The sequence below is a fragment of the Penicillium soppii genome (genome assembly GCF_028829465.1).
Source record: "Penicillium soppii strain IBT 18220 chromosome Unknown utg000006l, whole genome shotgun sequence".
Taxonomy (NCBI): domain Eukaryota; kingdom Fungi; phylum Ascomycota; class Eurotiomycetes; order Eurotiales; family Aspergillaceae; genus Penicillium; species Penicillium soppii.
The window spans coordinates 3000222-3027218 of NW_026643236.1; the positions used below are offsets into that span (position 1 = coordinate 3000222).

The 26997-nt window shown below is 48.9% G+C and overlaps 10 protein-coding genes across 10 annotated transcripts; 5 read left to right on the forward strand and 5 right to left on the reverse strand.

The window, feature by feature from the left end:
• Positions 1-112: 112 nt before the first annotated feature.
• On the reverse strand, positions 113-2810 carry N7529_008508 (putative GARP complex subunit Vps53; the record flags this gene model as incomplete). Its single annotated transcript, XM_057244035.1, has 3 exons — positions 113-859; positions 913-2708; positions 2768-2810. The coding sequence occupies 3 exons, from the start codon at positions 2808-2810 to the stop codon at positions 113-115; spliced, it is 2586 nt and encodes an 861-aa protein (XP_057095573.1).
• Positions 2811-3349: 539 nt separating this feature from the next.
• N7529_008509 (uncharacterized protein) lies at positions 3350-5645 on the reverse strand (the record flags this gene model as incomplete). The annotated part of the gene is made up of 3 exons (XM_057244036.1): positions 3350-3394; positions 3460-4995; positions 5184-5645. 3 exons carry the CDS (start codon positions 5643-5645, stop codon positions 3350-3352), a joined length of 2043 nt encoding a protein of 680 aa, XP_057095574.1.
• Positions 5646-6428: 783 nt separating this feature from the next.
• On the forward strand, positions 6429-7875 carry N7529_008510 (retrograde cargo receptor ERV46; the record flags this gene model as incomplete). Its single annotated transcript, XM_057244037.1, has 3 exons — positions 6429-6621; positions 6698-6878; positions 6933-7875. The coding sequence occupies 3 exons, from the start codon at positions 6429-6431 to the stop codon at positions 7873-7875; spliced, it is 1317 nt and encodes a 438-aa protein (XP_057095575.1).
• A 564-nt stretch (positions 7876-8439) lies between these two features.
• On the reverse strand, positions 8440-10080 carry N7529_008511 (Major facilitator superfamily domain general substrate transporter; the record flags this gene model as incomplete). The annotated part of the gene is made up of 1 exon (XM_057244038.1): positions 8440-10080. One exon carries the CDS (start codon positions 10078-10080, stop codon positions 8440-8442), a length of 1641 nt encoding a protein of 546 aa, XP_057095576.1.
• A 1131-nt stretch (positions 10081-11211) lies between these two features.
• On the forward strand, positions 11212-11979 carry N7529_008512 (uncharacterized protein; the record flags this gene model as incomplete). Its single annotated transcript, XM_057244039.1, has 1 exon — positions 11212-11979. The coding sequence occupies one exon, from the start codon at positions 11212-11214 to the stop codon at positions 11977-11979; it is 768 nt and encodes a 255-aa protein (XP_057095577.1).
• A 527-nt stretch (positions 11980-12506) lies between these two features.
• N7529_008513 (acyl carrier protein) lies at positions 12507-12713 on the forward strand (the record flags this gene model as incomplete). Its single annotated transcript, XM_057244040.1, has 1 exon — positions 12507-12713. The coding sequence occupies one exon, from the start codon at positions 12507-12509 to the stop codon at positions 12711-12713; it is 207 nt and encodes a 68-aa protein (XP_057095578.1).
• A 1362-nt stretch (positions 12714-14075) lies between these two features.
• Positions 14076-17876, reverse strand: N7529_008514 (uncharacterized protein; the record flags this gene model as incomplete). The annotated part of the gene is made up of 4 exons (XM_057244041.1): positions 14076-17159; positions 17219-17373; positions 17424-17726; positions 17861-17876. The coding sequence occupies 4 exons, from the start codon at positions 17874-17876 to the stop codon at positions 14076-14078; spliced, it is 3558 nt and encodes a 1185-aa protein (XP_057095579.1).
• Positions 17877-21525: 3649 nt separating this feature from the next.
• On the reverse strand, positions 21526-23325 carry N7529_008515 (C2H2-type zinc finger protein; the record flags this gene model as incomplete). The annotated part of the gene is made up of 1 exon (XM_057244042.1): positions 21526-23325. The coding sequence occupies one exon, from the start codon at positions 23323-23325 to the stop codon at positions 21526-21528; it is 1800 nt and encodes a 599-aa protein (XP_057095580.1).
• Positions 23326-23587: 262 nt separating this feature from the next.
• N7529_008516 (DNA-directed RNA polymerase core subunit RPO26) lies at positions 23588-24319 on the forward strand (the record flags this gene model as incomplete). The annotated part of the gene is made up of 4 exons (XM_057244043.1): positions 23588-23622; positions 23763-24035; positions 24109-24228; positions 24286-24319. 4 exons carry the CDS (start codon positions 23588-23590, stop codon positions 24317-24319), a joined length of 462 nt encoding a protein of 153 aa, XP_057095581.1.
• A 1069-nt stretch (positions 24320-25388) lies between these two features.
• On the forward strand, positions 25389-26763 carry N7529_008517 (MCT family MFS transporter; the record flags this gene model as incomplete). The annotated part of the gene is made up of 2 exons (XM_057244044.1): positions 25389-25576; positions 25635-26763. The coding sequence occupies 2 exons, from the start codon at positions 25389-25391 to the stop codon at positions 26761-26763; spliced, it is 1317 nt and encodes a 438-aa protein (XP_057095582.1).
• Between the last annotated feature and the right edge of the window lie 234 nt (positions 26764-26997).

A 26997-nucleotide genomic window follows, 5' to 3' on the forward strand; every position in this document is an offset into this window, starting at 1 on the left:
CAACCTAGCTCGAGCACAGAGTTCACGAGTGGTAGATGTCTGAGTCAATGCTTGTGCCAAGATATATTCAAAATGGAAAGTGGACACCGACGAAAACCATGCGGACTGAAGATTAGGCTCCATCCTCCGTGCTCCGCCCGAAACGACCTCCAAAGCCACCGAGATCGCGGCGGAAAAATTTACCAATGTTCTTCAGATTCTCATTGAGATTTCCTGTAGTGCTTTCTGAAAATGTGTAGGCGTGATTAGGTTGTAGGGTGGAACCGATGGGGGCAGGGGATGAGGTGCCGGACGGGCTGGTCATGCCAGATACGGACGCAGAGGCTCCAGTGGCTCCAGCCACACCGGCACCTAAATTGCTGAGACTCGGGTTCCCGAAGCGGTCGACTCCGTCTTTGGCTGCGGACATGATGGCTGAGCCGAGCATGGAGGCGTCGAAACGAGATGGCATGGCTGCGGCGGCACTCCCAAGACCTAGACCCTGGGAAACAGAGCCCGTGCTGGTGGCCATTGGCCCTTGGAGAGCAGCGAGAATAGGGTTGCTCTGCTGAAGGTTGGAGGCGTAGCGATCTGATGCGCGGTGAACCTGGAACAGCTCGACGAGATGATTTTGCTCCTGGCGGCTGCGGATGCCTTTGAGATCGAGGATTTTACGGAAGTTGTTGTTGTTGCGGTCAGCAATGTGGATGAGGTATGCTTGGACAAGAGCCTCAGGTGGTGATGGCCGAACTTGGAGGGTCTTGAGGAGGGTTTCGATCTTGAAGAAGCTGCTGTTCACACGCTTGACAAAGCCAGCGGGCGCCGGAGCAGGGAGAAGAGATGAAAGGCCACTCTTGAGGGTGTAGGAGTCGAGAAGCATCTAAGAGAAGGTGAGTAAGACAAGAAGATCCATGAGAAGATGCAAAATCGTACCTGTTCGGCCCCAGTCTCTGAGACTGGTTTGCACTGGAAGACATTGCCGATGAATTGACTCGATATAAGCTCCACCAGATGATCAGAGAAAGCACGTGCATATTGATGCTTATGCAGCAACTGCAAGATTTCAGATGCCTTCTCCTTTGTCCGGGAAAGCATCTCACCCACGTACGAGCTCTGATCACTAACCGCCTCGATCTTGGCCCAAGGCGTATTTCGCATTTCACGCCATGAAGGCTCAAGGTCGACCTCGACTTGCCGCACAAGGCCTCGCACAGCAGCAGATGCAATGCCCATGAAAGAGTCTGCCTGGCTTTGCAAATCAACGGATTGCTTCAAGTTCTCATCTAGCCTGCCTTTGATTTTCTCTTCCAATTGAGTGCAGGTCGTGTAGCAGTAATCGGCGGTGTTCAGGACAGAGACCAACTCTTCAATTGTTGGCAATCTGGACGGCGTGTGACTCGTTGGCCGTTCGCTGATGTAGTTAAGTAGAACTTGTTGGGCATACTGGTCTAAATACTTGGCAAATACCTTAGCCAAATCTACCAGGCTGCCTCCAGTTGAAAGCTTGGCACATTGTTGTAGAGAGTGCCGATAGAAGGTAAAAAGCTCTGTGGACGATGAGATCACGATATGTGAATTGAACTCTTCATCTGGCACTTTGAGGGGCTGTTGGCGGTACTTGGGTAGCAATGCCGCGAGTTGTTTGTCTTGTGCCTCAACCCATACACTAAGGTATGGCTCGAAGGCCTCTGAAATCGACTGGCTGAATACAGGAGGCTCGGTCGAGGCAAATGTATCGGTAGATGCACGCGAAGTAGGCGCAAAGCGACGCTCAAGAGAATGTTCAAAGTCAAGCGTCTCTTGCAAGCATGAGAGCAGCAGGTTGACATCAATTGTCTGTCCACTGCGTACAGACCGGGATAAGATGCCCTTAAAATCTTCCCGCGTGCCCTCACAGAAGACGTTGGCCAGAATCTCATTCACCCTCCACGAGGCTGGGAAGATGGCCGCGTTCTCTTCGTCATAAATCTTCAATATGCGCCGGAACCAGGAATACCGGCGGGAGATGTTATCCAAAGAGCCGGCCTCCTCGTTATTTCGGAAGACCTGTCGGTACTCGCGGAGCTGGGTGTTGCAATACCAGGTCACCAGTCGAGACCGTGCATGCTCACCCAAAGCATCTGCGACCAGACATGACTCCGCAAGCATTGCGCGCTTCGAGCCTACTTCTCCTTTGGCGAAAGCTATTTCGAAGTCCTCACACACCTGCTCCTGAAGATCTCGTTGTATATCTGCCACATTCCGACTGAGCATTGCAATTTGATCGATTGATCGGTACGATTTGAAATGGGCCATAAGCTGGACGACAGCTTGCAGCAGCTGTGCACAATCTCCATATTGCCGTGTCCGACTTAGACCCTGAAGCTGATCGTAAGCTGTCGTCAACATTTGCAGTCGTTTGAGTGCAGTCATCGACAGTGTTAGGTTCTTCTTCGCGTTGTCTAGCTGCTTGATATCGGCGGTCATATCGGTGATCGCCTGCTCAGTCTTCAATGCGCGCTCGCGCACATCGTCGATCTTTTTGAACAGCTCGGACAGATCCGCTTTTGCTGTTTGAATGCGTTCGACGCTGTCAGCATTGGAGGTGACCTGCTCCTCCACCAACATGCCGATGTCATCATCGAGCTCATCTTCGCATTCGTGTAGGGCGTCGGAGATCTGAGAAACGGAGGAAAGAGTGGATGGATGGGAGAAAACGGCATTCAAGTGTTCAATCGGATCGTAGTCCACTGTAACGCCTTTCATGTTAGCATTCACACCGGTGAGCACGAGGTCAATTGTTTCGCACCCGCATCCAAGGCATCTAGGCTTGGTTCCTCATTTGGCGACATAAGGCCGGTGGTCATGGCAGTGGTCGCGGTCATTCCATCAGCTCGCCGAAATCATCCTGCCATTAGTCTTAAAACACTTGGTTATTGTAAGGCCAATGCGGAATGGGAGATGGGGAGGTGCAACGAGGAAGTTGATCGCGGCCCGCATGGCTCTAGCGCGCCAGCTTGGCATCTTACGCAACTCTAGCTGTTCAAAGTAACAACTTTTGTAAATATTCTAATATAGACCATAGGAATTTCCTTGCTAGTAATTGTATGAATATAATATGATTATGATAAACTGTATATTTGAATTTTTGGTATTTTCATAAGAATTTCCGACCCGTAGGTACATGTTCAGAGTACAAGTCGAAAGCTATCAAACCAGAGTGCCATTCGCCCAAGCCATGCAAATAAAAAAAGTATCGAATCACATCGGATGCGTCATACTTCCACACATTCAGTTCTGAGAAACATAAAGATGTAACAAGCTAACGACAGAAATGAGAGTGGAGCAAATGTTTTCAATGAAAACTGCTGAAAGATAGAGAGTAGAGGGCTCATGCAGAAGCCACGAAAGCGGATGGTGGTAAAGCACCAGAGGCCTATCATAGCAAATCGTTAGCATCATTCGTTGGTAGATTCACAATTCATTCTAGTGTCCCCTTACCTTGAGTTGCTCGAAGTTTTTCCATGCGGCTTCGGCATTCCAACCATTGCCCGAAAGGGCCATCTCTGAGTACTGAATAGTCATGCCCGACTTGGCACTCATCTGAACTACCATCTGCTCCTGCTGGAGTTGGGCGTCGGACTTTCCAGGTTGAGGCAGACCGTATCCATCGACAGCATTGCCTCCTGGGGCGGCTGCGGGGGTAGCAGTGGGAATTGGGCCAGGTACTGGGGCTGCAACCTGAGGGACTTGCAGCGCGTCGGGAGTCCACGCCTCGTGTCCACCGTAAGCCCGAAGGCAGAATACGTCGCTGATGACTCTAATGCCACCGGGGGTATTCCCGGGTCCAAGGATGAATGTTCGATCGAAGCTGCGAATTTCAATCTTGCCACCGACGCTCTCCTCGAGTTGGCCATGCACTGTGAGCGAGAGACCACCAACACCAAAGGCGCTCTGTCCAGTAGGATCAGGAAGACCAGGGATCGGATAGCATTCGAAAAGCCATTGGTCAGCCTTGGTGACCAAGTCGGGGTGGCGAGTGGGTGGGAGCGAGGTGAAAGCTTCGCGAATCTGCTCGACGCCCTTGAAAGATCGTGACATGCGCGCGGGGAGGTGGCTGATCTTGTCGAGGTTTCGGCTCTTCTTAATGTATTCGCCCCAGCTGGCCGTCTCGGTGGCGTGCGATCTGGGAGCCGAAGTGTTGACATTTAGTGAAAAGGTAGATTCGTTGTCGTAAACACTGCTGGCAAGACCGCTGCGATCATTGTCGTAACCGGGGAAGAACGCACGGACGAAGTTCTCGCCAATTTGGGCATCGTCATGGAAGAAAGGTGATTGGACTGGAATGGGGGTTTTCTTCTGAAGCGCAACCTCTTCTGGTGTCCGCACCTGGACGTTGTTCAAGATTTGCAGCTTAGGGTACCACTTGAGCATGGTATCCTTGAAGTTAGGGTGAGAACTGAAATCGTTGCCCGTCAAGTCCAGGAAGGTAAGGTTGCGAAACTTCCACCGCCATCCAATCATTGCCTGTGCGTCCTTGAAGTTGTTATTTGAAAGGTCGAGGTTCTTGATATCGGGAACGGTTTGAGCGAGACTTGTCACAACGCTGATGTTGTTGAGGCGGTTGTTCGCCAGACTGGCGCTTTCCACTGCCTCGCGTCGTTCCGCTGAGCTGGCGTAGCGCATCTCCCAGACTTTCATAAGAGCTGGGAAAAACTTCGACTCGGTGGAAGTGGTGTTGAAGATTCCCATCGCTTGCAAATCGGCGTCATTTGCCAGATCTGACATGTCAAGGAGCTTGGTGGGGGCGTAGTAGCGTTTGTTGAGGATAGCTTGCATCTTGCTTTTGGTATCGGCCGTGGAGCCCGGGGTAGCATCTGCTGGCGCCAATTCATTTACTAGTGCGTCATCGGCATTATAGGGTGCGACAGTGATATTGACACCGGCGAAGGTATTGCCGTTGATTCGAAGCATTTTCTCTGCCAGATCGGGTCGAACAGAAACCACCAGAGTGTCGCTGCCTTTCTTATGGTCGTGCTAATTTGAAAGTTAGCAAGGTGCTAAGCAACCTTGAAAACCACGGCCACCCGGAGGAGAACCCAAAAAGCTCAAAAAGTGTCGATCGTAATTCTGTAGGAGGAGCATCCTCGAAAACGAGAAGACACGGAAGCGGAGGGGTGTCGAGGTTTGATGTTGGTGACCGCTATTGTAACTGTAGGACTTACCTGAGTAATTCTGATGCGGGGTCCGGATTTGGTGAAGGAGTTCATGCGTCGTTCAAGGAATGCGACGAGGGCCTCACGACCTTCGTCCTTGTTGGTTGAGGCCTTGCTCTCTTTCCATCCACGAACACTGAACTTCTCCAGCTGTTCCTTGGGCTTGCCGGCATTTCTTTTGCTTTGTCTAATGTTGGCTTGAGACTCGGTACTGGCAATCGCCCGTTGGATCAAATCCACGTTCTTGTCGCGAGCCTGGGTCCGGCTGCCACTACCTGCAGCTCGGCCACCTGCGCCTGCACCTGAGACGCGGCCACCCAAAGCGGAACGGCCACCATCAGGACGAGTTCTCTTAGACCGAGAGCCACTGGCATCCATATCCATATCTCCATCTCGGTCGGTGCGAGTAGGGCCCCGCTTGCGGATACCCCCACGATCGTTGCCGCCACGGCGAGACTTCATGGTTTTCATAGTGCTCGGGGACAAGATAGGAGGAGACAGTGGGGTGGTAGGGAGCGTCGAAGAAGTGTCAAAAGTGACTGAAAGCTAAACCGGCGGTTGTGAAGCGAGCAGTGCGCTATGCGCCTCAAATCAGACAGAAAGAGCTTCGCATGCAGGGAAATCGCAGAGCGAAGCGTCAGTTGGGAGGAAGAGTTAAGAAAAGCCAACTAAAAAAGACTGGATAGAAAGGAAGCTTGCAGACAATGGAGTGAATCTGCGAGAGAAATGAATAGACCCAGAAACAGGTCCCAGAACAATAGTGCCGTGAATCACTTTTTCTTTAGTTTCACTTTGGTCGACGACGTGCACGTGATGAGGCGCTTTGTCTGACACTAGTCCCGATCTGGTAATGACTAATCTGCCTGATTTGACACCAACCAATCACAGGCTGTCGTCTGTCCTTACGGCGTAATCCCCATACATCGTCAAGTATGCCAGGATGCTTCTGATTTGGCCAGCCTGTTCCTATCTCTATGTGTTGATTGTCTTGATTGCAGGATTCAATTGACTCATTCGGACTGCATCACTTTTAGGTTGGTATGCTTGCTTATCCCCATTTCCTTTGTTCAATTGATGATTCTTTGGTCTGTTTATTCCAATGGGGTCTGATTGAAGATCGCGCGTCTAATGATCACGGCGTTAACTGATTCGCGTTTTCTTTATGGTACAGGCGTTTAGGATACTGCCACTTTCCACCAACCCCCATCATCTGGTCCTTGCGATCTACCTTATGGTCATCAATTGACCGGCGAGATGCCCGCAAAATCGCGATTCACAAGGCTAGACGCCTTCGCCAAGACCGTTGAAGATGCCCGCATTCGCACGAACTCCGGAGGTGTCATCACAATCGCCTCGCTGCTGATTGTTATGTGGCTGGTATGGGGCGAATGGGCAGAATACCGACGAGTTGTGGTGCTTCCCGAACTCGTCGTCGACAAATCGCGAGGTATGAATAGAGTTTAGCCCCACGAGGAATATCTGGCCTGTGTAAGACAAGGTCGCTGATGATCTCTGCTGTACAGGAGAGAGAATGGAGATACATTTGAACATGACATTCCCTCGTTTGCCTTGTGAGCTTTTGACCTTGGATGTCATGGATGTCTCTGGCGAGCAACAAGTTGGCGTCGCACATGGTGTGAACAAGGTCCGCCTGAGCCCCCGTGCGGAAGGAGGCAAGGTCATTGATGTCCAAGCGTTGGACTTGTAAGTGCTGTTTCTCCCGCAGTCATGAAACTCAATCTCATTCTTTTTTTCCAGGCACTCTCCAGCAGACGCTGCTAAGCACCTAGCTCCGGACTACTGTGGTGAATGTGGTGGCGCCCAGCCCCCGCCAACCGTGATCAAGCCCGGATGCTGTACTACCTGCGATGAAGTGCGCGAAGCCTACGCCGAGAAGCAATGGGCCTTCGGCGACGGCAGCAACATCGAGCAGTGTAAGCGTGAAGGCTACGCAGAGAAGCTCGCCGAACAGCGTCGCGAGGGATGCCGGATCGAGGGTGTACTCCGCGTGAATAAGGTGGTGGGTAACTTCCACATTGCGCCAGGACGTAGTTTCACAACCGGCAACATGCATGTCCACGATCTGGACGCCTATATATCTCCGAACGCAGCCCCAGCAGACCAACACACAATGTCTCATCTCATTCACGAGCTTCGCTTCGGCCCACAGCTCCCTGCTGAGCTCGCGGACCGCTGGCAGTGGACCGACCACCACCACACCAACCCTCTCGACGATACTAAGCAGGAGACCGAGGAGCCCGCGTACAACTTCATGTACTTCGTGAAGGTTGTCTCGACTTCATACCTGCCGTTAGGTTGGGATCCTCTCTTTTCGTCCTCTATCCACAGCGCTTATGACAAGGCCCCTCTTGGTTCCCATGGCCTCGCCTACGGCTCCCAGGGAAGTATCGAGGCGCACCAATACTCAGTTACCTCGCATAAGCGCCCTCTTTCCGGTGGCAACGATGCCGCCGAAGGCCACAAGGAGCGTGTACACGCTGGGGGCGGTATTCCAGGTGTCTTCTTCAACTACGATATCTCTCCTATGAAGGTTGTCAACCGCGAAGCTCGCCCCAAGTCTTTCACAAACTTCCTCACTGGTGTTTGTGCAATTATCGGTGGTACCTTGACCGTTGCTGCTGCCTTGGATCGCGGTCTCTACGAAGGCGCTATGCGCGTCAAGAAGTTGCACTCCAACTAAATGCTATGTATGATTTTGGACTATCTCGCATTTGGTTGATGATATGAGCGTTTGAGCTACAAAACATCTATCTGCATGTTTAATCTATCCTGAAAGATAGATACTTTCTCTCGATTGAGGTGAGTTGGGGCATACTGGAAACGAAGGAAGCTGGCACTTGTGGCGTTTTTTTGGGATACCTTATACAATATTTTTGCGGTTGCTGTTCTGGTTCGGGATGTATCTATTCATCTACCAATATCATTCATTGAGCCTTTTAGGGATTTCATATAGGTCAACGTGATTTCAGAATTCCTCCAAGCTGTAGGCTCACATAATGTACCGCTCTTTGGCTATAACCCACTCCCGAGGTCGTCCTAAATTTATCATATATGATAGCTCCATTTGTAGGTGAACATGCCGGAAAAGCTATGTCGATATGGATATATATATGACTGCCTCGTTGATCAAACCTTAGTACTGTAAGACAGAGGACATAAAGGTTCTTTATATCTTATATATGTACACAATTCTAGACAAAATGGATATCATAAAAGCCACAACTCCAAACCAACAGACACAGGGCTAAGCGCCAACAGAAGCCCTCGCCTGACTCGCTCTCCGACTCTCAGTATTCCTCTCCCGATCAGCAGCCAGTTGCTGAGCAAATTTACTTTTGGCCCTGATATCCGGACCCTTCCAATAGAACACATAAATGGGGATCAAAACCAAGAACCCCACGCAGCCAAGCAGCGTACTCGCCCACTGCAGGTGATACTTCGATCCCATGTTCTGGTACATAGGCGTGGAGTACATCGTCGCAATACCAGCGAGGAAATCTCGCGCAAACCCATTACCACCCGTTGCAGACGCAGAGTACGGCCCGTAAGCCGCGACCATGTAATCGATTGTCGCCATGTAAATGGCATAATTTGCCATTGCGATCAGGCAGGCGAAGATACAAGGCGCGACCCACGGGATTGGAGGACCCGTTGATGTCCAGGCGAAGCCTAGAAGGCCGATTGGTTCGAGGGGAGCGATGAAGAGGAGGAGAAGGAGACGACGCTCTGCAAGTCGGCTTGCTACACCGGATTTGCGGCGCGTTTGGATCTGTCGGTGGATGTCTGGTAGGAAAATTAGGTAGGCGAGGATGTAGCCGATGAGGATTGAGCCGAAAGTTAGGCCTATGGCGAGGATGCTGAAGGACCATTGTTCGAAGACTAGCGAGAAGGATTCGGTGAAGACGAAGATCAGGGCGTCGGAGAAACCGGAGAGCAGGGAGAGGAACAGGACGATTGGTTCGCGGAGGAGCATTTCGAACGGACGGCTCCAAATTCGGAGAACGTCGTGAAAGTCTAGACGGGGTGTCTTCAGCTCGTTCGGCCCCCAGATATCAGCTCCCTCTTTACGGCGACGCTTGGCTTCGCGGTCTACGAGGATCGTTGCCCGGGTCTCCGGGACCACGAAGAAGTGTATTGCTTGTGTGGCTGCGCCGACGATCAATTGGATCCAAAATACCCAGTGCCAATCAAGCCACTGACCGATCATACCGCCGAAGAAGGGCCCAACGGTTGATCCACCAACGGAGGAGAGGACCACGAAGGCTACGGCGTAGCCTTGGTCGTCGGATTCCCACATATCGGCTGTCATGCCGAGTGTGACCGAGCCGCCGGCCGAGCTGAGTCCACCCAAGACACGACATACGACGATTGTGCCGAAGTTTGGGGCGAGAGCGCATGGAATTTGCCAAATGTTCACTAGGAATAGGGAGAGCTGCATGATGGGCCAGCGACCGAACTCTTCGCTCCAAGGTGCCCAGAGCTCACATCCAAATGCGTATGCGACTAGGAATACACATTGTCCGACTCGTGCGGCTTGTTCGCTGATGTTGAATTCTTTGGTGAGGCCAGGCACAGCATTGGAATAGACGCCTGTGTTGAAGTTCATGGACATTTGAACCAAGAAGATCACACTTAAGATTGTCCATTTCTTCCATGCTGGAAAACAAAAGCCGAGTTTGTCGTAGCATGCATCCTCTGTAAGTTCGGGCTTGCCGCTAGTATAAAGCTTGGGTTTGTCTTCGTGGCTTGCTACGTCGGAGTCGGAGGCATTTTCGGCTTGGGAATCAAGACCCCGTTCTGGTTTATGTATGTTGTCTGGGAGGGGGGCTTGATCTTTGGATCCCAAGGCCTCTGATTTCTCAGAGAGGAGAGGATCAATGGCCATATTCTCGGGTATTAGGGCCAGTATGCGTAAGAAGTCACAGGAACATATAGAGAAGTATACAGCGGTATAGAAGCAGATAAATGATATGAGAATGGAAGGAAAAATAGTCTTCTCTTATTCCCAAGAGGCAACCCAATTATAAACATGCGAGGGATGCCCTATAAAACAGGATACCAATCCATGGCGATTAAATATCCGAGCCCTTGGAAGCTTTTACATCGGTCAATATACATCTGACCAATCACGTTGGAAACAATGACAGAAAAGATACAGCATTGCACCAAATAGCCCCAGGCTTTCACTAGAACATGGGGCAAAACCTGTTCCCCAAGTTGATCTTCAATCCGGAGAGGCTCGGCCCCACTACGTCATCCCCATTCTTCCGTTTATCGTTCTCCACCTAAATTCAACGTACCTATGAGAAGATGGAGATCAGGCCGGGGTGCAATGCATGTTGTCATGGTCTTCTTACCGATGGCAATTCGAGACCTATTGTGATCATGATTGGAGAGAGAAGAATTGATCTACAATCCCAAACTTCCATTTTAAGACGATAGAACCGAAAGAATTGAAATAGCACCCCAGTGTACTAAAAGTAATCTGATTAATTGATTCTCGGCAATGATCTAGCTGCAAGCCTAGCAAAAATGGATCTACAAGCCCAGGCAGCAAACTGAATCCAGTTTTCGACCAGGAACGCTGCTCAATTTCGTCTGCGGTCATGAGGACGGCGCGCCATAGCGGTCTTGATTATGTTGCGTGATATCGGGGACGGCTTTGGTACCGTTGTCTCCGAGGAGAAATTCCTTAGGTTGGTGCATGAGGATTTTGAAAATCTTTCCAATGCATGTAATTTAATTCAATAACTTCATGCTCAATTATCATCCTTGGGTTCTCAACATCTATATGATATGTAACATCAAATTGCTCCCGAGAACTGGGAACACGCCCTTCGTTTGACATGTCCCTGAGTAATAACAACTATCCACCTGCGCGGTCTTCCTAGTATATAATTCCAGGTCTCTGCTGAATTTATTCGTTTGATACGTGGCTGTCATTTCATTCCGCTTTTGGGAACAAAACTATTCATTCAATTCTTATATATCTCAAGATATCAAATATGCTTGCGCAATGACTTCACAAGGCGATTTTGATTCATCGCCAGCCCCAAACAAATCCAATGCAAGCGTACAAAATGACACGCTTTCATCCTCCTCCTATCACATCAAAGTATTCACGCGACGTGATCTGCTCTCCCAGCCTTTTCTACCGGACCTTCGGACAGTCATCAACGCCAGTTACCGTGGCCATGATATAGACCCCATAGGCAAAGTCGGCGATCGAGTTCAACACGACAACCAAGTTGCCGACGAAATCGGTACCAATGGCTTCACAGCTGTTGCATTTGATTTGAATGAAATTGTCGGCACTGCAAGTGTCAAGGATTGGGTGTCTGATGCTGATGGTCTCGTTTGGAAACCAGACGGCTACTTTGCTACAAAGAGCATTGACGAGGCTTGTTCTATGCAAAATATCGGATCTAATACCATTGATACTATCTCAGATCCTGCCAGTTGTGATGGGGATTTTGAAATCTTCATGGTTGCTGTGAAGCCGGGCGATAAATATAGGAAAAAGGGGATCGCAGAGAGACTTGTGAAGGCGTGTGAGCAGGAACTTCAGAAAAGGTTTACGCCAAATCTTGCGCAGCTTGCCGAAACATCTTATTTCCGAATCATGATCAAGGTTGTCAGGGAGATTAATGGAGAATATTGGTTGAAGAAAGGGTTTCAAATCAAGGGTGAATGTTGCTGCCCTGCTTTTACGTGGGACCTGGAAAAGCCTTTCATTCTTTGGGCTATGAAGAAACACTTGTTTATCGATAGAGCAGCACAATAAAAAGGCTCATTGTATGGTTCTAGACCAATATTTTGAGGCTTGTTATCCAATGGCTTTTGTTTCGCTTCTGCTCGTCTTCGCAAGCCGATATCTTCACAGATGCATCTTCCGCCATAATCGGAGGAGGGTATCAATGGCTATGTTCCGGGCTGTATTAGGACTGATGTGCGTATGAAGTCACAAGAATATAGAGAAGTATAAAGCTTTATGGAAACAGTTATACAATGATAGAAAGCAAGAACCATACACAAATAGACAAAACATGGCGTTGACGTTCCATTCAGTAGAACAGAAGCTTTCAATCTATTCAGTGTACCTTTGCTAGACTGCAACAAGATAATTGTCATAGTTTGAGGCCAGATGTCCATAGAATTGCGACCATAAGTCGTATTGAATGGAGAATGACACTATGTGAAAACACTGGAGCCGCATTTCCATCAAAGTACAATTGGAGTCATCAACGAGTGAAAAAGAGGCAACGGAGTTTATCGAAGCAGCCTTCATTGCCACTACGTAACAAACTCAAAATGTCCGATGAAGAGGAAATTAAAGGAGTGATGTCGCTGATTCAATTGGGTGTAGACTCGTTGATTGCCGTCGACTTGCAGACATGGGTTGTGAAGGAATTGGTAGTTGGTATGCCTGTTTTGAAGATTTTGGATGGATCTTTGATTGGGGAATTGGCTGCAGAAGTTGCTGCTAAGCTGACGGCAACGAAGGAGATAATTCCTTAACATCCTACTAGCTAGATTGTTCATGATATGTACTGAATGGAAGATGGTTTAATTCTGTTCTGGTAGAAAGATCTCTGGCTGTGATCACGATTCTTTTAACTAGTTCCTATAGTTCCCCTACCCTGTTCCCGCGACATTGTCCTGATGGTTTGTCTTCCTTTTACGCTCTTTAATTTTGGTCGTTGCTAACAGCGCATGACAGGACAATTAGCCTTGACACAGGTCGCATACACCGTTACACGAATAGCGCTGACATTTGATCGCGTTGAATGTCCTAACACAGACAATCCTTTTGAAAAAGGCATTGGATTGATCATACACCCCTAAAAAGCCATCCTTACGCTTCTACCGAGATATGAATATATGAGTAGTTCTAGATCCGCGGTAACTTATTTCCATATGGCCATAGGCACTGGCAATGCTCTTCATGGGACTGACACTCTCACTACTCGATCCCGTAGTGTATTGAATGACAACCTTGTAATAATAAGCATTGCAACTATTTTGATCATCTTATGTATACTTGATAATATCAGTGGAATACAGTACATATACATGTAATTACATCCATAATACATGCAAATGTACATGCATGTGTGTATGTACTGCGGCCCGATGGCTGAATAATGTGGATCATAGATCGACAGTCGATCTACAATCCACAGTTCGGCTCCTCGGATCTTGTATCATTTGACTCTTTCAGGAAGGAGTTAAGGCATACTTCAACTACCTATGAGATGCCCAGGTGGAGATGAGAATCGGGTGGCTTCGATATTGTTATGCCATTTCTTCTTATCAACAGTTATATTCGATAGCTATTGAAATCTCCATTGGAGCGAGAAGGCTTTATCTACAATTTCAAATTCTCAAATTCCCAATTTAAGACAATAAAACCGAAAGAATCGAAACGTCAAAAAAAAGTCACCTGAATTGATATCCGTGGACAATCTATATTCCGTACACACAGGCGCATATATGCATGAAAGACTGATTGATCTACATGCAAGGACCTCACGGTAATAGACGGAAAGAGAAAAGTAGAAGAAAACCCCGATATAATGGTAAGGTAAATGAGCACGCAAAATCGAATAAAACCTCACCACGCCAATCAGAAACTCCGGTTGGATGCGTGATGCAATAAAGTAATAGAAAAACAATAAGAAAATAATGAGTGGCGGTCAAGGGCGAAGGGAGACAGAGGGAATCAGATTTGGAATTGATGAGAGTGCATGAAGGACTGTTTGGACATAAATGAAAATGATACTAACAATGATGTGCAAAGAATGAGTAGTTGGGAGAATGGTGAGGAAATTCAAAGGAAAGAGGTATGAAAGGGACGATCACGTTCATGTCAAGATCAGTTCACTGAGCATAATTGTAATACCGCGGATCGGGAGCATGAGCCTGAGTTTGCTGGTAGGCGGGTGGTGTTTGCGGTGCTTGGGATAGCTGGCCGTACCACGATGAACGGCGCGGCACATCTGGACGAGCCGGCTGGTTGAGAGCATCCCAGGTGTGGTTGGCCGCCGGCATGTTGTACATGGACTCCTGACGACCATGTTGAGGAAGGTACACAGAGCCAGTCTGCTGAGGCAGCATTGGCTGAGGTGAGAACTGCTGGGGCGCCCACTGTTGCTGGTGCATCACGGGTGGTTGGTAGTTCAGATTCTGCTGGCGCTGGGCAATGGCCTGTTGGACCATCTGGTTTGACATACCCTCCCTCATTTCGCGCTTCTCACGCTCGCGGGCATCAATCGCCGATACAAGACCCATGGGGTTCACTTGTGTCTGCGGTTTCCGGTTCTCGTTTGACATATTGAAGAACGACGATCCAGTCATGCGGGCAACGTGCTCTTGTTCACGGGCAGATAGATGGGACGAGTGATCGTTGTAGTTGAGCATACTTTGAGCACCGCGAGATGAAGGTCGGTAATTAGGATCCCGCTGAGGATTCATGGGCGAGTTCGGACGGGCATACTGAGTCCAATCCCCGGACGCCGGGCGTTGTGCTAGCATGGGGTTGGAAAGAGTACGGCTGTGGGCATGCATTGGAGGACTGGGTGCAGCGCGTTGCTGTACATACTGCTCCGGGGTGAGACCACCGCCCGGAGTGACAGGGCGGCCAGAAGCCATTCCAGGTTGCCACAACACACTGCGTCGGTATTCCTCTCGGCTGGAGGGCCGAGCATTATTAGCCTGGTCCATTTGATGAGTAGGAATAGAAAGCTTGGTTCCCGCCGAGTCTTTCCGTTGGTGGTTTCGCAGGGTGTCCGATGTGTTTGGACGTCCAGTGGTAGGCATGTAAGTCATGGTTGGGCCGAAATCTACACTAGGAATGTCTGGATTCGATGTCGGGGGCTTGTCCATGGTATAATGGGCATCTCCAATGACAAGTTCCTTAGCAGCCGGAACCCCCACGGTCTTCATAACACCCATTCTGGGCTTCGTGGACGAAGCAGACTTCTTGCTATAAACAGAATCGTGTGTGCTAGCGTAGTCAGGCGAGACTGTAGACGCATTGTCATAAATGCTCTCATCGTCGTTTCTGGTTGGTGATATTGGCGATGGGAGGGATGTGACGTGGGGAGCAATTGAATTCAGTACATCTTCGTCCAGAGTATGGCGAAGGTCGTCGTAGCTTGGTTCATCCTGTTGACTCTGCGACCCGAAGAGGTCTCGTTGCGGAAGTGGCTTGCGTCGCACAGACTTTTGGGGATCATGCCCCATCTGCTGGGGAGAAGAGCGCTGCGGGGAGTTGTGGTAGGAAACCGGCTGGGAGGATGGACTGCCGTTAGTACTGGGCGTGTTTGGGCGATGCTCCGGGGCCGCAGGAGGCCGAACCGGGAGCGCAAGAGCGATACCCTCGTCACTCGATGAGTGTCCAAGTGACTTGGTAGATGCTACAGGGCCAGGGAGATAAACATTGTCAGCACTCCTTTCCTGGGGTGGTTGATTGTTCTTGTTTTGCTGTTGCTGGCTTTTCCATGCAGCACTAGCGGCCGCCGCACTGAGTCCCATAGTCCCAACCGAGGCGAGCTGAGAAAGTGTGGCGTGAGACATCCGGTTGTTGGCCAATCTCTGCTCCGAAGACGCCTCCGGGCGATTGGCAGGCATTTCTCTGGGTCCATGCGAAAATTCAGGCGGGGTTCCAACAGGGGCAGGTGGGGTTCGTGGCGGAAGCTGCTCTTCGACTGCCGGGCCACGCAAAGTTTCAAGATTGGGGTCGCTTTCGGAGCCGGTGCTCTCTGCAATAGGAGCTACGGCCGGGGTCCCGCGGTGCGCCAGATCTTGTGAAGAGGAATCGGGTGAGCTCTCAGCCAGAGCTCCGTTGCTCAATCTAGGTCCAGAATTGAAGCCTGTGGTGTCAGAAAATCCACGGTTGTGGTACACGACGGGGAAGCCATCCTTCGGGACTTCGTGGATAATTGCCTCAGTAGAGTTGTTGAGCTGGGGCTTTGTCTCGATAGCAGCAAACGGGCGGCGTGTAGGATCAATAGGGACGTCACTGTTCCGTCCAGAGATGGAACGATAACGGGGCCGCGCGCTGGTGACACTGTTGGTTCTACTCCTGCCAGATGAGATTCGACGCTGCGTTGCCTCTTTGAGTTGTTTCCTCCACTGAGCTTCGGTCCATTCTAGGCTGCCAGGGGTTTGTAGGAGGCCAGCAATATCCAAAACATCGAGGTAGCCGTAGCGCCGCTCCTTGGGGAAAGCAAACATGATACTTTTGATGTGATTGGTGTCTGCGACCAAGCGAGTAGGACGGCCATAGAGATTGAAGGTGTCAAATATGGGGAAGAGGAAGCGCAGCATCATCTCGAATCCAGAGACTGCAGCATGCGGCTCAGGCATGATAAAAACAATTCCTTCGGAAGATGATTCGGGTAAATGGGTGGTGATTCGGCCTTCCATTTTCACCAGGGTCGATGTATCGATCAAAGCCTTGGACTGCGGATAGATCGCGTGTGCCGAGAACACTTGCGTGACAGTTGCAATAGGTATCGCCTTTTTCGTCTTCTTTGTCTCGTAGAACCTGATGTTTCCGGTGACAGGAATTGACAAGCGATCATATGCCGATTTCTTCAACGTCTTCCGCGCTTTCTGCATCTCTTTCTCGTCAGGCGGGCTGATCACAAACCAACATCGCCTCCACGGAGTTCCTGCTCCGAATCGCACACGCGCCCAGTCCTCATATCTGAATTTGGTGGGTGCGAGGATTGAGTTGATTCCGTTGAGATGTTTTCCTTTCGCCGCAATCAAAGAACCGGTGTAAGCTTCGTACAAAGACGTGTGCTCGAACATCGAGAGGCGAATAGCCGCTGTCCATTGGATCAGGGAGTGGAAAGAGTTGAAATGCAAAAGGTATCGATTCTTGCCCGCGGATGATAGACTGAGTACGTTCTTCAACGGTTGCACAGTTCCATTTCGGATCGGGAGGGTTTCGATCTGTTACAAGTAGCTGGTAAGTTCATGTTCTAAAGCCCGGAGAAAGATCAGATCCTTACCATCTTAAGGGATGCATCAGCTAGATTGATAAAAGTCGCCGGGACCTCTTCTCCGCCTGCTGCGTCCAGCGCAGCGCTGTCCCATAACGAAAGAACGGTTCCGACTAGTTGCGCGTAGCATTCCACCCATTGCCGATCACCGCAAGCTCGCCCATCTGCATATGTCAGTATTTCCCCACAAGCCATCGGTGCATAGTCCACGTACGAGAGTCCAGATCATTCAATTTCAAAAAATATCCCTCCTGGTAGACCTTGTTTGTGTGGATGTTGAGAAATGAGAAGATAGGTGATAACTCCGGCGGGGTATCGCCCGACTGTTGCATAAGAGGCGGATTGCGCGAGAAGATCATGGATGCCGGTCGTGAGGCACTTCCGTCTCCTCTTGGTCCAGCGCTAACAGGGGATAATTCGGTTGGTGGGGAGGGTGTATTGGTATCGGGGGAGGCGTTTGCCACCGAGGTGGTGTGTCTGCCGGGGTTATGTTCACTGGAGTAACGTTGCTCGAGGACTTCCGGCTTTCTTTTCCAGAATCATTCCTCCCGCCAAAGCTCGAAATAAACGAGCGGACTGTTGGAAACGCAAGGGCAAGTCAATAACGGGATCTAGTTAATTATCCGGCATAGCCGAAGACGATCAACTTACCACGCGAACGACCCATGACGTGGGAACGTGATGTGTCACCGGACAAGAATCTCAGTTGACTTTTGTCTTAGAATACCAATGGATCTAGACTGTGGAACGCCCAGAAAGTAAGGGGACGTAGGGATTTAAAAGGAAACCGGTCGATTGGGCTGAACGAGTGACTGTCAAATAGCGACTGCGCCGGGTCGAAAATCGGAGAGAAAAGACCTAATCCATGAAGGAACACACAAGGTTGATCCCAGCATAAAAATGAAGACAGCGAGCGGTTAGGCCGGAGTTTAGGAATGAAAGCTCCGCCAATGATGACGTTTACAGGATGCACCTGTTCTAATCACCAGGATTAGGATTGTTTTTCCACAAAAGAGAGATTTGAGAGATAGGGAGAGAGTAGGTATATGAAAGTAGAAGAGAATAGAAGAGCGAGAGAGATAGAGGGAGAAAGAGAAAGAGAGAGAGAGTAGTGTAGAAATTGGAGACAAGAATGGAAGCGGGCTTTGGACAGTGGGTCTTTGGCAGGTCGAGAGAGAGGAGAGGCAATAAGGAAAACTAATACTCCGTACAACTATTTGGTATGGAGTACAACAGAACATTCATCATTCCTAAACAAAATTAAACAAATATTAAACAAATTGGCTGTGTGACTATAAGCCAAGCCAGTACTAATTTATTTTTACATCTTGTTTTCATTTTTGGAAAGATTTGTCTTAAAAAAATTGAGACAAAGGCTAGAAGTAACTTTTTTTCTTGGAAGTAGGCTGGCGTCATCCCGGGACCTGTCCAGGTGTTGGATCGTCAGTGGAGAGAGAAACATAGACTAAGTATTGTACTCCGTAGACTATGCAAACTATTCTTAGGGTTTTCTTCGTTATGAGTTTTTCTTTATAAAATGTTATATGATTCCCCTGAATTTAATGAACTTCAACTTTGTAAAATTTTATTTTCCCCTGATTCTTATCCCCTATTATTTATTGTTTTAAAAAAAGTGACCAAAGTGCTAACTCCCGCCACTCTAGGCTAAAAAAAATGGGCGCTTGAACCAACGTGGACTCAGACCGGGAACTTGGCGGTTTTCGCCTCATGTGGTTGCCACTGCGATTCTCGCACGTTTGCCTTGCGGGTCAAAATGGACAACTGGTTCCCCCGGATGTCAATTGGGGACGCGTACACACCTTCACCGATAATATTGCCTTCCCCTATATTGTACTAAATCTGCTCCGTACCAATTGGCCATTGCGGGCTTTGAAGCTTTCCCTTTTGATTATCTCCTTCATTTATCCTCGTTTTTACCCCACTAATAACCCTGGGCTCGGCAGTTCCACATTCGTGCTCAACTTTAGTTAGGTGGGACTCCCTAGGTTCATGTCGAAGCTCAGGCCTTCCTTGTGCATATTGGGGCAAACCACAGCTAGGTACCGGTACATGATAGTTAACACATATGTAAGTAGCGGCTGATAAGAGTACCTTGAGGGTTCCCAATTATCGACACTTGCAGTTCTGGATAGATCTCAAATGGATCTACTTGTAGGTCAGACATGCAGGCTTGGGATCAGCGTAGCTCCATCTAGATCAGACCCATGGCGTCATACCTTACAATCAGAAATGCAGATCGGACCTCGTGGCTTTCGCAGATCCTCTCCAGGGATCTTTATTAATCATCTTTTGACTATGGACATGGAGGTAAATATTGTCTATGTATGTCCTTAGATGTAAATATAGTAGTATTGCTCCGTTCTACATTTTGACAGAACTCATCCCATGGTTAATTCAGGATCTATGCCTTTCTGGGATAAGGTTATCGTTCTTTCCTATCTTTCCATTCAACTTTATTATTACGTTTACTCAAATCTACATCAATGCATACATATGTATGTAGTTTGATATTCTTAGTATAGCTCTATTGCTATTTGGATCTACAATATTGTATGATTGTACGAAGTACGCAGTAGACTCCACCTCCACCCTATTAGGGTCAGGCATCATGAGCCCTACTATGCTCTATAATAGCCGCATTTTCTGATCGCAGCACTTCGTTTAAATCGCCTATGTACGTATCAATTCGTGATACGGAGTTTGGGTCTGATACTATATCTGTTACTGGGGCTTGATATTATAGGAATGGGTCTGCTGCATAGCTCAAGTGCTTCAAGCATCGTGACAGGCAGTGCATGCCTTCAAGCCCTAAAAATTTAGCTGGCTCTGTTTTATTCTACCAGAATGAAAGTTTCCAATCCCGTGGTACCATGTGCGCAACTGAGAATAGCTACCGCTTTTACGCCGTTGGCAGTCATACACTGCCTGGCGGTATACGGGAGCCCCCAAGCCGAACAGACTCCGTATCCGACTAGCTCTGTCAGATCGAAAGGAAAAGCCCAAATAGGTATTGCTTAGGGCTTTAGGGCTTATTAGGCCTCAACAACTCCTACATACCATTCCGGACTTCTTCGACAAACACCTCCACAGAGCGATGTTTGCAAATAAGGTACGAAATATCAATCGCGAGGCGGGCGATATAAAGTGTGCTGCTGTGCGGGCGCCTCAGCAGCCACCATCATTCAATGGCGAGTGGTGCAGACAGCAAGACGCATCCTTATTCTCTCGGGAGCTGCGAATGCTGAGAGACTTGGTCGAACCACTGCGTGATACCTCAAAGCCAATCCACTGGATCACTGATTCAGTCGAAAACTCAAAGAGCAATTTGACCTAGATGCAAAGCAATTTATCATTGACAGAAACCCAAGAGCGGCGCGAAGACTTGGCTTTCTACCACCACTGAACCCCTAGCCTCCTTCTATTATTCTTTCGACGACGTCAGAACTCGAGCTGCAACACATTACCAATATTTCCCCTCAAGACTACCAGACTATAGCTGTGCTATTGCAGATAGCACAATGGCTCGCATTAGCTCGAGGATTTCCAGCAGTTCATCTGTTCTGCGACATCGCCCGCCTCTTTGCTATCTATGGCGTGGATGTGGCAAACGCAGTTCAGATAGAGTTATGCAAGCACCTGACTGGCCTGCAATCATTTTCAAAAGATCCGACAACTCAGGCGCAGCTGTTCCCGTCCCTGATCAGCGACGTCAGGAAGTATCAAATTAATGCAGAAGCGATCCGAGAAGCACTCAGATGAAACTGCGGGACTGAGCATATGTTGATGGCGGATCACTCTTTGTGGTGCAGAGATGACCATGCAATCGCCTGGGATTATCCCCTCCAAACTCTGGTCTGGGAGTGCAATTATGACGGTCCGGCGCTTGCCTTTAGATTTGTTCCTCTCCTGGACGAGGAAAGGTGAATTCCGTGGGTCTTATCGGTATGATGAAAGACGGGCTATGGGTGGGTGAATACGAGGATGATCGGTTGGGGCAATTCGTAGGTTTCAATAGTGTGTACTGAAATGAGTAAGTACTATGGGATGAGCAAAGTGATGTACTCAAACGCAACTACATCTACGAACATATTTTATCGAAATTTGATATCATTGATCCAATTGGTAAATGCAATACATTCACAAGGAATTTATCGAAGCTGTGTAAATAATTTGTAAAGGAAGGGCTCCGGGTGCCTTCGAAGAAAATACATCATGTGGTCTGCATATCAAAGGAAGAAAAGAAAAGAAAAACACCGACGCTGGATGATCATAAAATTCGTGAAAATGCCTCTTCTTTACTGTTCCATCTGCAAGTTATAAGCGATAACAGGATCAATCAATGCCATTTCGTCATAGTTGGGTATCATGGAATCAATGTTGCCATTGCCGCTTGTATGCGCGGAAATGTCATCTTGCATCAAATAATCAGAATTCAAGCCCTGCTGGGCGGGAAGGTAGGACGACGAATCATTGGATTGAGATCCAAACGCGACATCCGACGAATTATCACCTCCCATGTAAGATTGGTGGTTGTACTGGCTGTCATGGTCAAATCCAAGACCATACATGCCGAGTGGGTTGCCTCCAGTGCCGGTTTCATCGGCAAGCAAGGCACGCTGCAGGAACATGTTCTCGACGCTGTCTTCGGAGCAGCCATGCTTGGTAGTCATGTGAAGCCATAGATCGTAATCGCGATGGAAGCGATTGGGGCACGTGGTGTAGAGGCATTTGATCTGTCGTCCTGATTCTTCTGCGTAGCCCTGGCCGGTCAAAGCAGCCAGGGTGGAAACGGACGTTTGCTGTGGCTGTGACTTTTCCTTTAGCCCCAGTCGTTCACGGCGCGTCGCCTTTGCGTTTTTGAGACCCATGTGCTGAGTACGGATGTGGTCTTCGAGTGCGAGCTTGCTGCCATAGCGGTGACCGCAACCAATGCCGTCCCAGTTTGTGACTTTTTTGGACTTTGAAAGGTCTGTTTCGCCGCAGACAAATCGCTTTTCGCCCTCATGTACGGTGCGGATGTGAACAGTCAGGTTGCCTTGCCGGGTGAAACTGCGGTCGCAGCCGCCGTAGTGGCAAGGGAACACCTTTCGGTCTTCAAGACTGACATCGCCATGGGCTACCTCAATGTGGCGCCGCAGCTCCCTTGACGTGGAGCAGACCATTGGACATTGAGGGCATTTAGGAGGGTGAACAGTGCGGATGTGTTCTTGGAGAGAAGTATAGGTAGGGAATGAGCAGTCCTGGCTGGCATCCTTGTCGGTTTGATTCATGTCGGAAGATTGCTCCTGTTGATTTTCGGAGCACTCCATGCAAGTGAATCGCTTCTCGATATGGACTCGGCTCTCGTGGGTTCGTAGATTACCAGCAGTGTCAAAAGCCATCTTGCATTTCTCGCCAGTGGCTGGGTCTAATTTCAAACACGGGAATGGTTTCTGCTTCTTATGCACAGATAGAACATGTTTCTGAAGAGTCGAGTGCTTGCGGAATGTCTCGTTGCAAGGTGGATACTCGGTGCAGCGGTGCTGGTCCCTTCCATCATGGGCAGCCAAGTGTCGACGAAGCCGTGATCCATTCACAAAGCTCTTTGTGCAGCCAGGACGATCGCAAGCATAGTCTCGGACATCGCTATGGGCACTCTTGACGTGGTGTGAAAGATGGGTTGGGCGTAAAAATGATTTATCGCAACCCTCAAAGTCACACCGGAAGAGTCTTTCGTTATTATGCGATCGGATGTGGTCCTTGAGTCGGGCTGGGCGATTGAATGCTTTGTCGCAGCCTTCAAATGGGCAGCGAATGGTCTTGAGTTCTGATGGGTACCGTGAAGAGGTAGTCGACATGGGGGTCGCAGGGGTATTGTTCATGTCGTGGCTCATCACACTAGGAGTACCTGGAGCTGAGTACTCGGCATCATCGGCGTCAGAGGGAAGGTCCTCGTTTATCATGTCCAGGTCTGGAATGATCGTCAGCAGTCTTGTCGCTTTATCGGCTGTTATCTGGAGATTAAACTGACCGATGTTGTCCTGGGTATTATCCTTCTGGAGTCGCTTTGGGGTTGAGACCCCTTCGAAAGAGGCCTTGCGCTTCAAGGCCATCATGAGAAGTCCTTAGAAGGACGATTGAGAATGCACAAACAAATCATAGAAGAGGAAGATGAACTGACGTGAACGTAGACAAATAATTTTATTCTGCCGAAAAGGCGGTGGGTGACGAACGCGAGAGGAAGTTTTTCCGCTCCAAGGATTTTTAGCATCAAAATCCCACCTCCATTTCTGAGTCGCCCCTGTCACCCCTCCGGGTTTATCACCGCTCATTTCGGCTTTACTTGTCTCCCGCTCCTTTACACGTTTCCCAGCCATCATGTCTGACTACGGCAACGACGATGTTGAAGAGAAGTAAGAGCTACCTTCCTCCGAAACAAGCTTGAGCAGAGACTGGGCGCAAAGGACCTTTGCTTTTGTTTTGCGCCCAATCACCTTCAAAATTGTGCGCATACTTAAGACAAACATGATTTCTAATGTGATTATGTGCGCAGCTTCGACTACGAGCCCGGCGAGGATGTTTTCGATGATGTGGAGCCTGAGGAACAGGAGGGCCTTGAAGGCCAGGATCACGAGGGCGATGACTATCACCACACCACCAACGGGGATAACGTCGTTGTCTCAGGCGATCCCAACGCTGGATACTCCGGAAAGGTCATGGAACAGTCTCGCGAGAAGAAGGTTCCTAACGACCAGCGCACTACCACTCCATACTTGACCAAGTACGAACGGGCGCGTGTCCTGGGTACCCGTGCTCTTCAGATCAGGTACGTCGCCTGTGCAGATGATTGCAAACTCTTGCCATCTGGATATGCTACGATTGGCTGACACTCGATGTAGTATGAACGCACCCGTTCTTGTCGACCTCGAGGGCGAGACCGATCCCCTGCAGATCGCCATGAAGGAGTTGAACCAGAAGAAGATTCCCCTGATTATTCGCCGCTACCTGCCTGATGGATGGTAAGCATTTTCCCGCCGAACTCTGAGAGATGGGCTATATCTAACAATCGACTTCAGGTATGAGGACTGGACTTGCGAGGAGCTGCTGTAGGGACTATGAAAGCCTCAAATATTCTCATATGGGCCCGCTTTCCGTCTTTTTGCTTTATTTGGGGTTTCAGCATAGCGTTCGGAGTTTGGGATTCGAAGAAATCGTCAAAAAGAGCAACTAGGATGTCCTGAATGAAACATGGACACCAATGCCTTGTACATCAGCCTAGAAACAAAAAAAGATATCCAGAAATAATATGACGCTTCAATTTATACCAGTGTTTGGTAAATATTCATCCCAGAAGAAGCAATATTACATCAAGTCCAGTTATACTCTACAATATCATCTTTACACTTTCAGTCATCCTACAGGTCTTTTTTCAGGTCTTTTTTTCGGCATTGTTGGAACTATTTCCAATCCACTAGCGGAACACTTTTGAATGGAAGCCGTTTCTAGAATTTCTAGACACGATAATACGTACTCCGTAGATGCAGGTGAAATATGCAAGCCACGTGCACATTTGTCGGAATGCCAATCATCTGCCCCAATCAATCAAACCCCGAACTTCATGAATTTTCGAACGTCAACAACCCAATGAGCTCCATGACTCACAGTGTCGATACAAATTCATTTATACTTGCAGACACTACTTGGAGTCACAATCCATATGTGGATCGGGGACATGACGGGAACAACTTTGCAAGACATCCACTAATGTGAGCTTGGTCTGTTCGCCTGGATAACCGGCACGCAGATGAATAATCATTGGACAATATCGAGATCTCATTGATTTCAAGTTGCAGCAGTTGAAACCCACTTACCCCATGGACAAGTAGTGGATCCTATTCCACAATGCTGAATGGTCTTTTTCCTTTCGGTCGTTCGGCCTCTTCCGCCCTGCGAGCAGCTTGACCATGCTGAGCCCCGCGTGTTACCATGGTTTATAAGCATTTCCGGCCTAAAAATTGTTCCCTTGGTCTTGATAGGTTTGGGATAGACTTGTATCATTACATTTATAGCTATCGGTGAACTCCCCCATCTCGTCCTTGTTCCATTTTTACTACTCCCCGCCAAAAACTTCTATACTGCGCATTGACCACTGTCTGTCCACATACTGCGCGAAACTGATATGGGGCCGACCGATTTGGATGTAGAAAAGGTCTTTGCTGGCCGTGAACCTGCTCAAGATGACGGAAACATCAATTCATTCCATACGGTAGATCCTGTGCCTGACAAGGAGCCGGAGCCAGAATTCGATACAGGATTGAAGACATGGCTGCAAGTATTGGGATCATTCTTCCTCTTTTTTAATTCATGGTATAGTTTTCTCTCTATCGGTTTCAATAATATTTTGCTAAACATATGAGTCAAACAGGGGTATTATCAACACTTGGGGTGCATATCAAACCTACTATGAGCAAGAATTACTTGTCGGTACTTCGTCATCCACCATTGCCTGGATTGGATCGTTACAGTCTTTCCTTTTAATGATGGTTGGAGTTATCACCGGTCCATTGTTCGACGCAGGCCACTTCCGAGGCCTCATCACGTTCGCCGCATTTTTGCTTCCATTTGGCTTGATGATGACCAGTCTTGCCACCAACTATTGGCAACTGATCCTTTCCCAAGGTGTGTGCATCGGACTGGCAGCAGGCTGCCTCTTCGTGCCATCTGTGGCCATTCTACCGCAATACTTCCGCGCTAAGAGAGGTCTGGCAAACGGCTTGGCTGCTAGCGGTAGCAGTATTGGTGGTGTGGTCTACCCAATCATGTTTGATCAATTGCAGAAAAAGGTTGGCTTTGCTTGGGCTACTCGTGCTCTTGGCTTTGTCTGCTTCGGCACCATTTGTATATCAGTCAGCATTATGCGCCAGCGATTCCAGCCCCAGGAGAAGCGCAAGCTTTACCAATTGTCTGCCTTGAAGGAACCAGCCTTCACTGTTTTCGCCATTGCCATGTTTATAGGCTTCTTGGGCTTCTACAACTTCCTTTTCTACGTGCAGTCATATGCCATCGAGACCGGTATTGTGGATTCAAACCTGGGTTTCTACCTACTGTCCATGTTAAACGCTGCTTCAACATTCGGTCGTATCGCTCCCAACTTCCTTGCCGACCACGTAGGCCCTCTAAACATGCTTGCTCCCGCGGTGACCATCACTGCCATTTTGGCCTTTGTGTGGATCCGGGTTCACACCGTCCCCGGAATCATCATCTTGGCTGTCTTCTACGGATTCTTTTCTGGTGGGTTTGTGTCTCTGCCCCCAGTTGTGATGGCAAGCATGACTCCCGATGTGCGCAATTTGGGTACACGCATGGGTATGGTCTTCGCTATCACTTCTATTGGCCTGCTAATTGGCACTCCCATCGGCGGTGCAATCTTGACCAGAACAAACCAGTATATTGGAGTGCAGCTTTTTACCGGTTGTTGTATCATCACGTCTGCTGTTCTCATGACATGCGTGCGGTTCTTGCGCACAGGTCCCAAGTTTCACGTCAAGGCTTAAAATTCATTTGCCATGACATTTTCCAACGACATACTCGATGCATATATCCCTTTTACGCGGGCGAGAGTTTCATTCATCCCTGAAGGACAGTGTGGCCCTCCAATCTGCTACCTCAATGTCATTGAAGAGACAATGCCATCCATATACCCACTCTACTGCCATAATCTCCCCATTCGTTGCATCTTTGATAATATCATGGGTTTTCATATTGTATCAACTCTTCACACTTGTTTC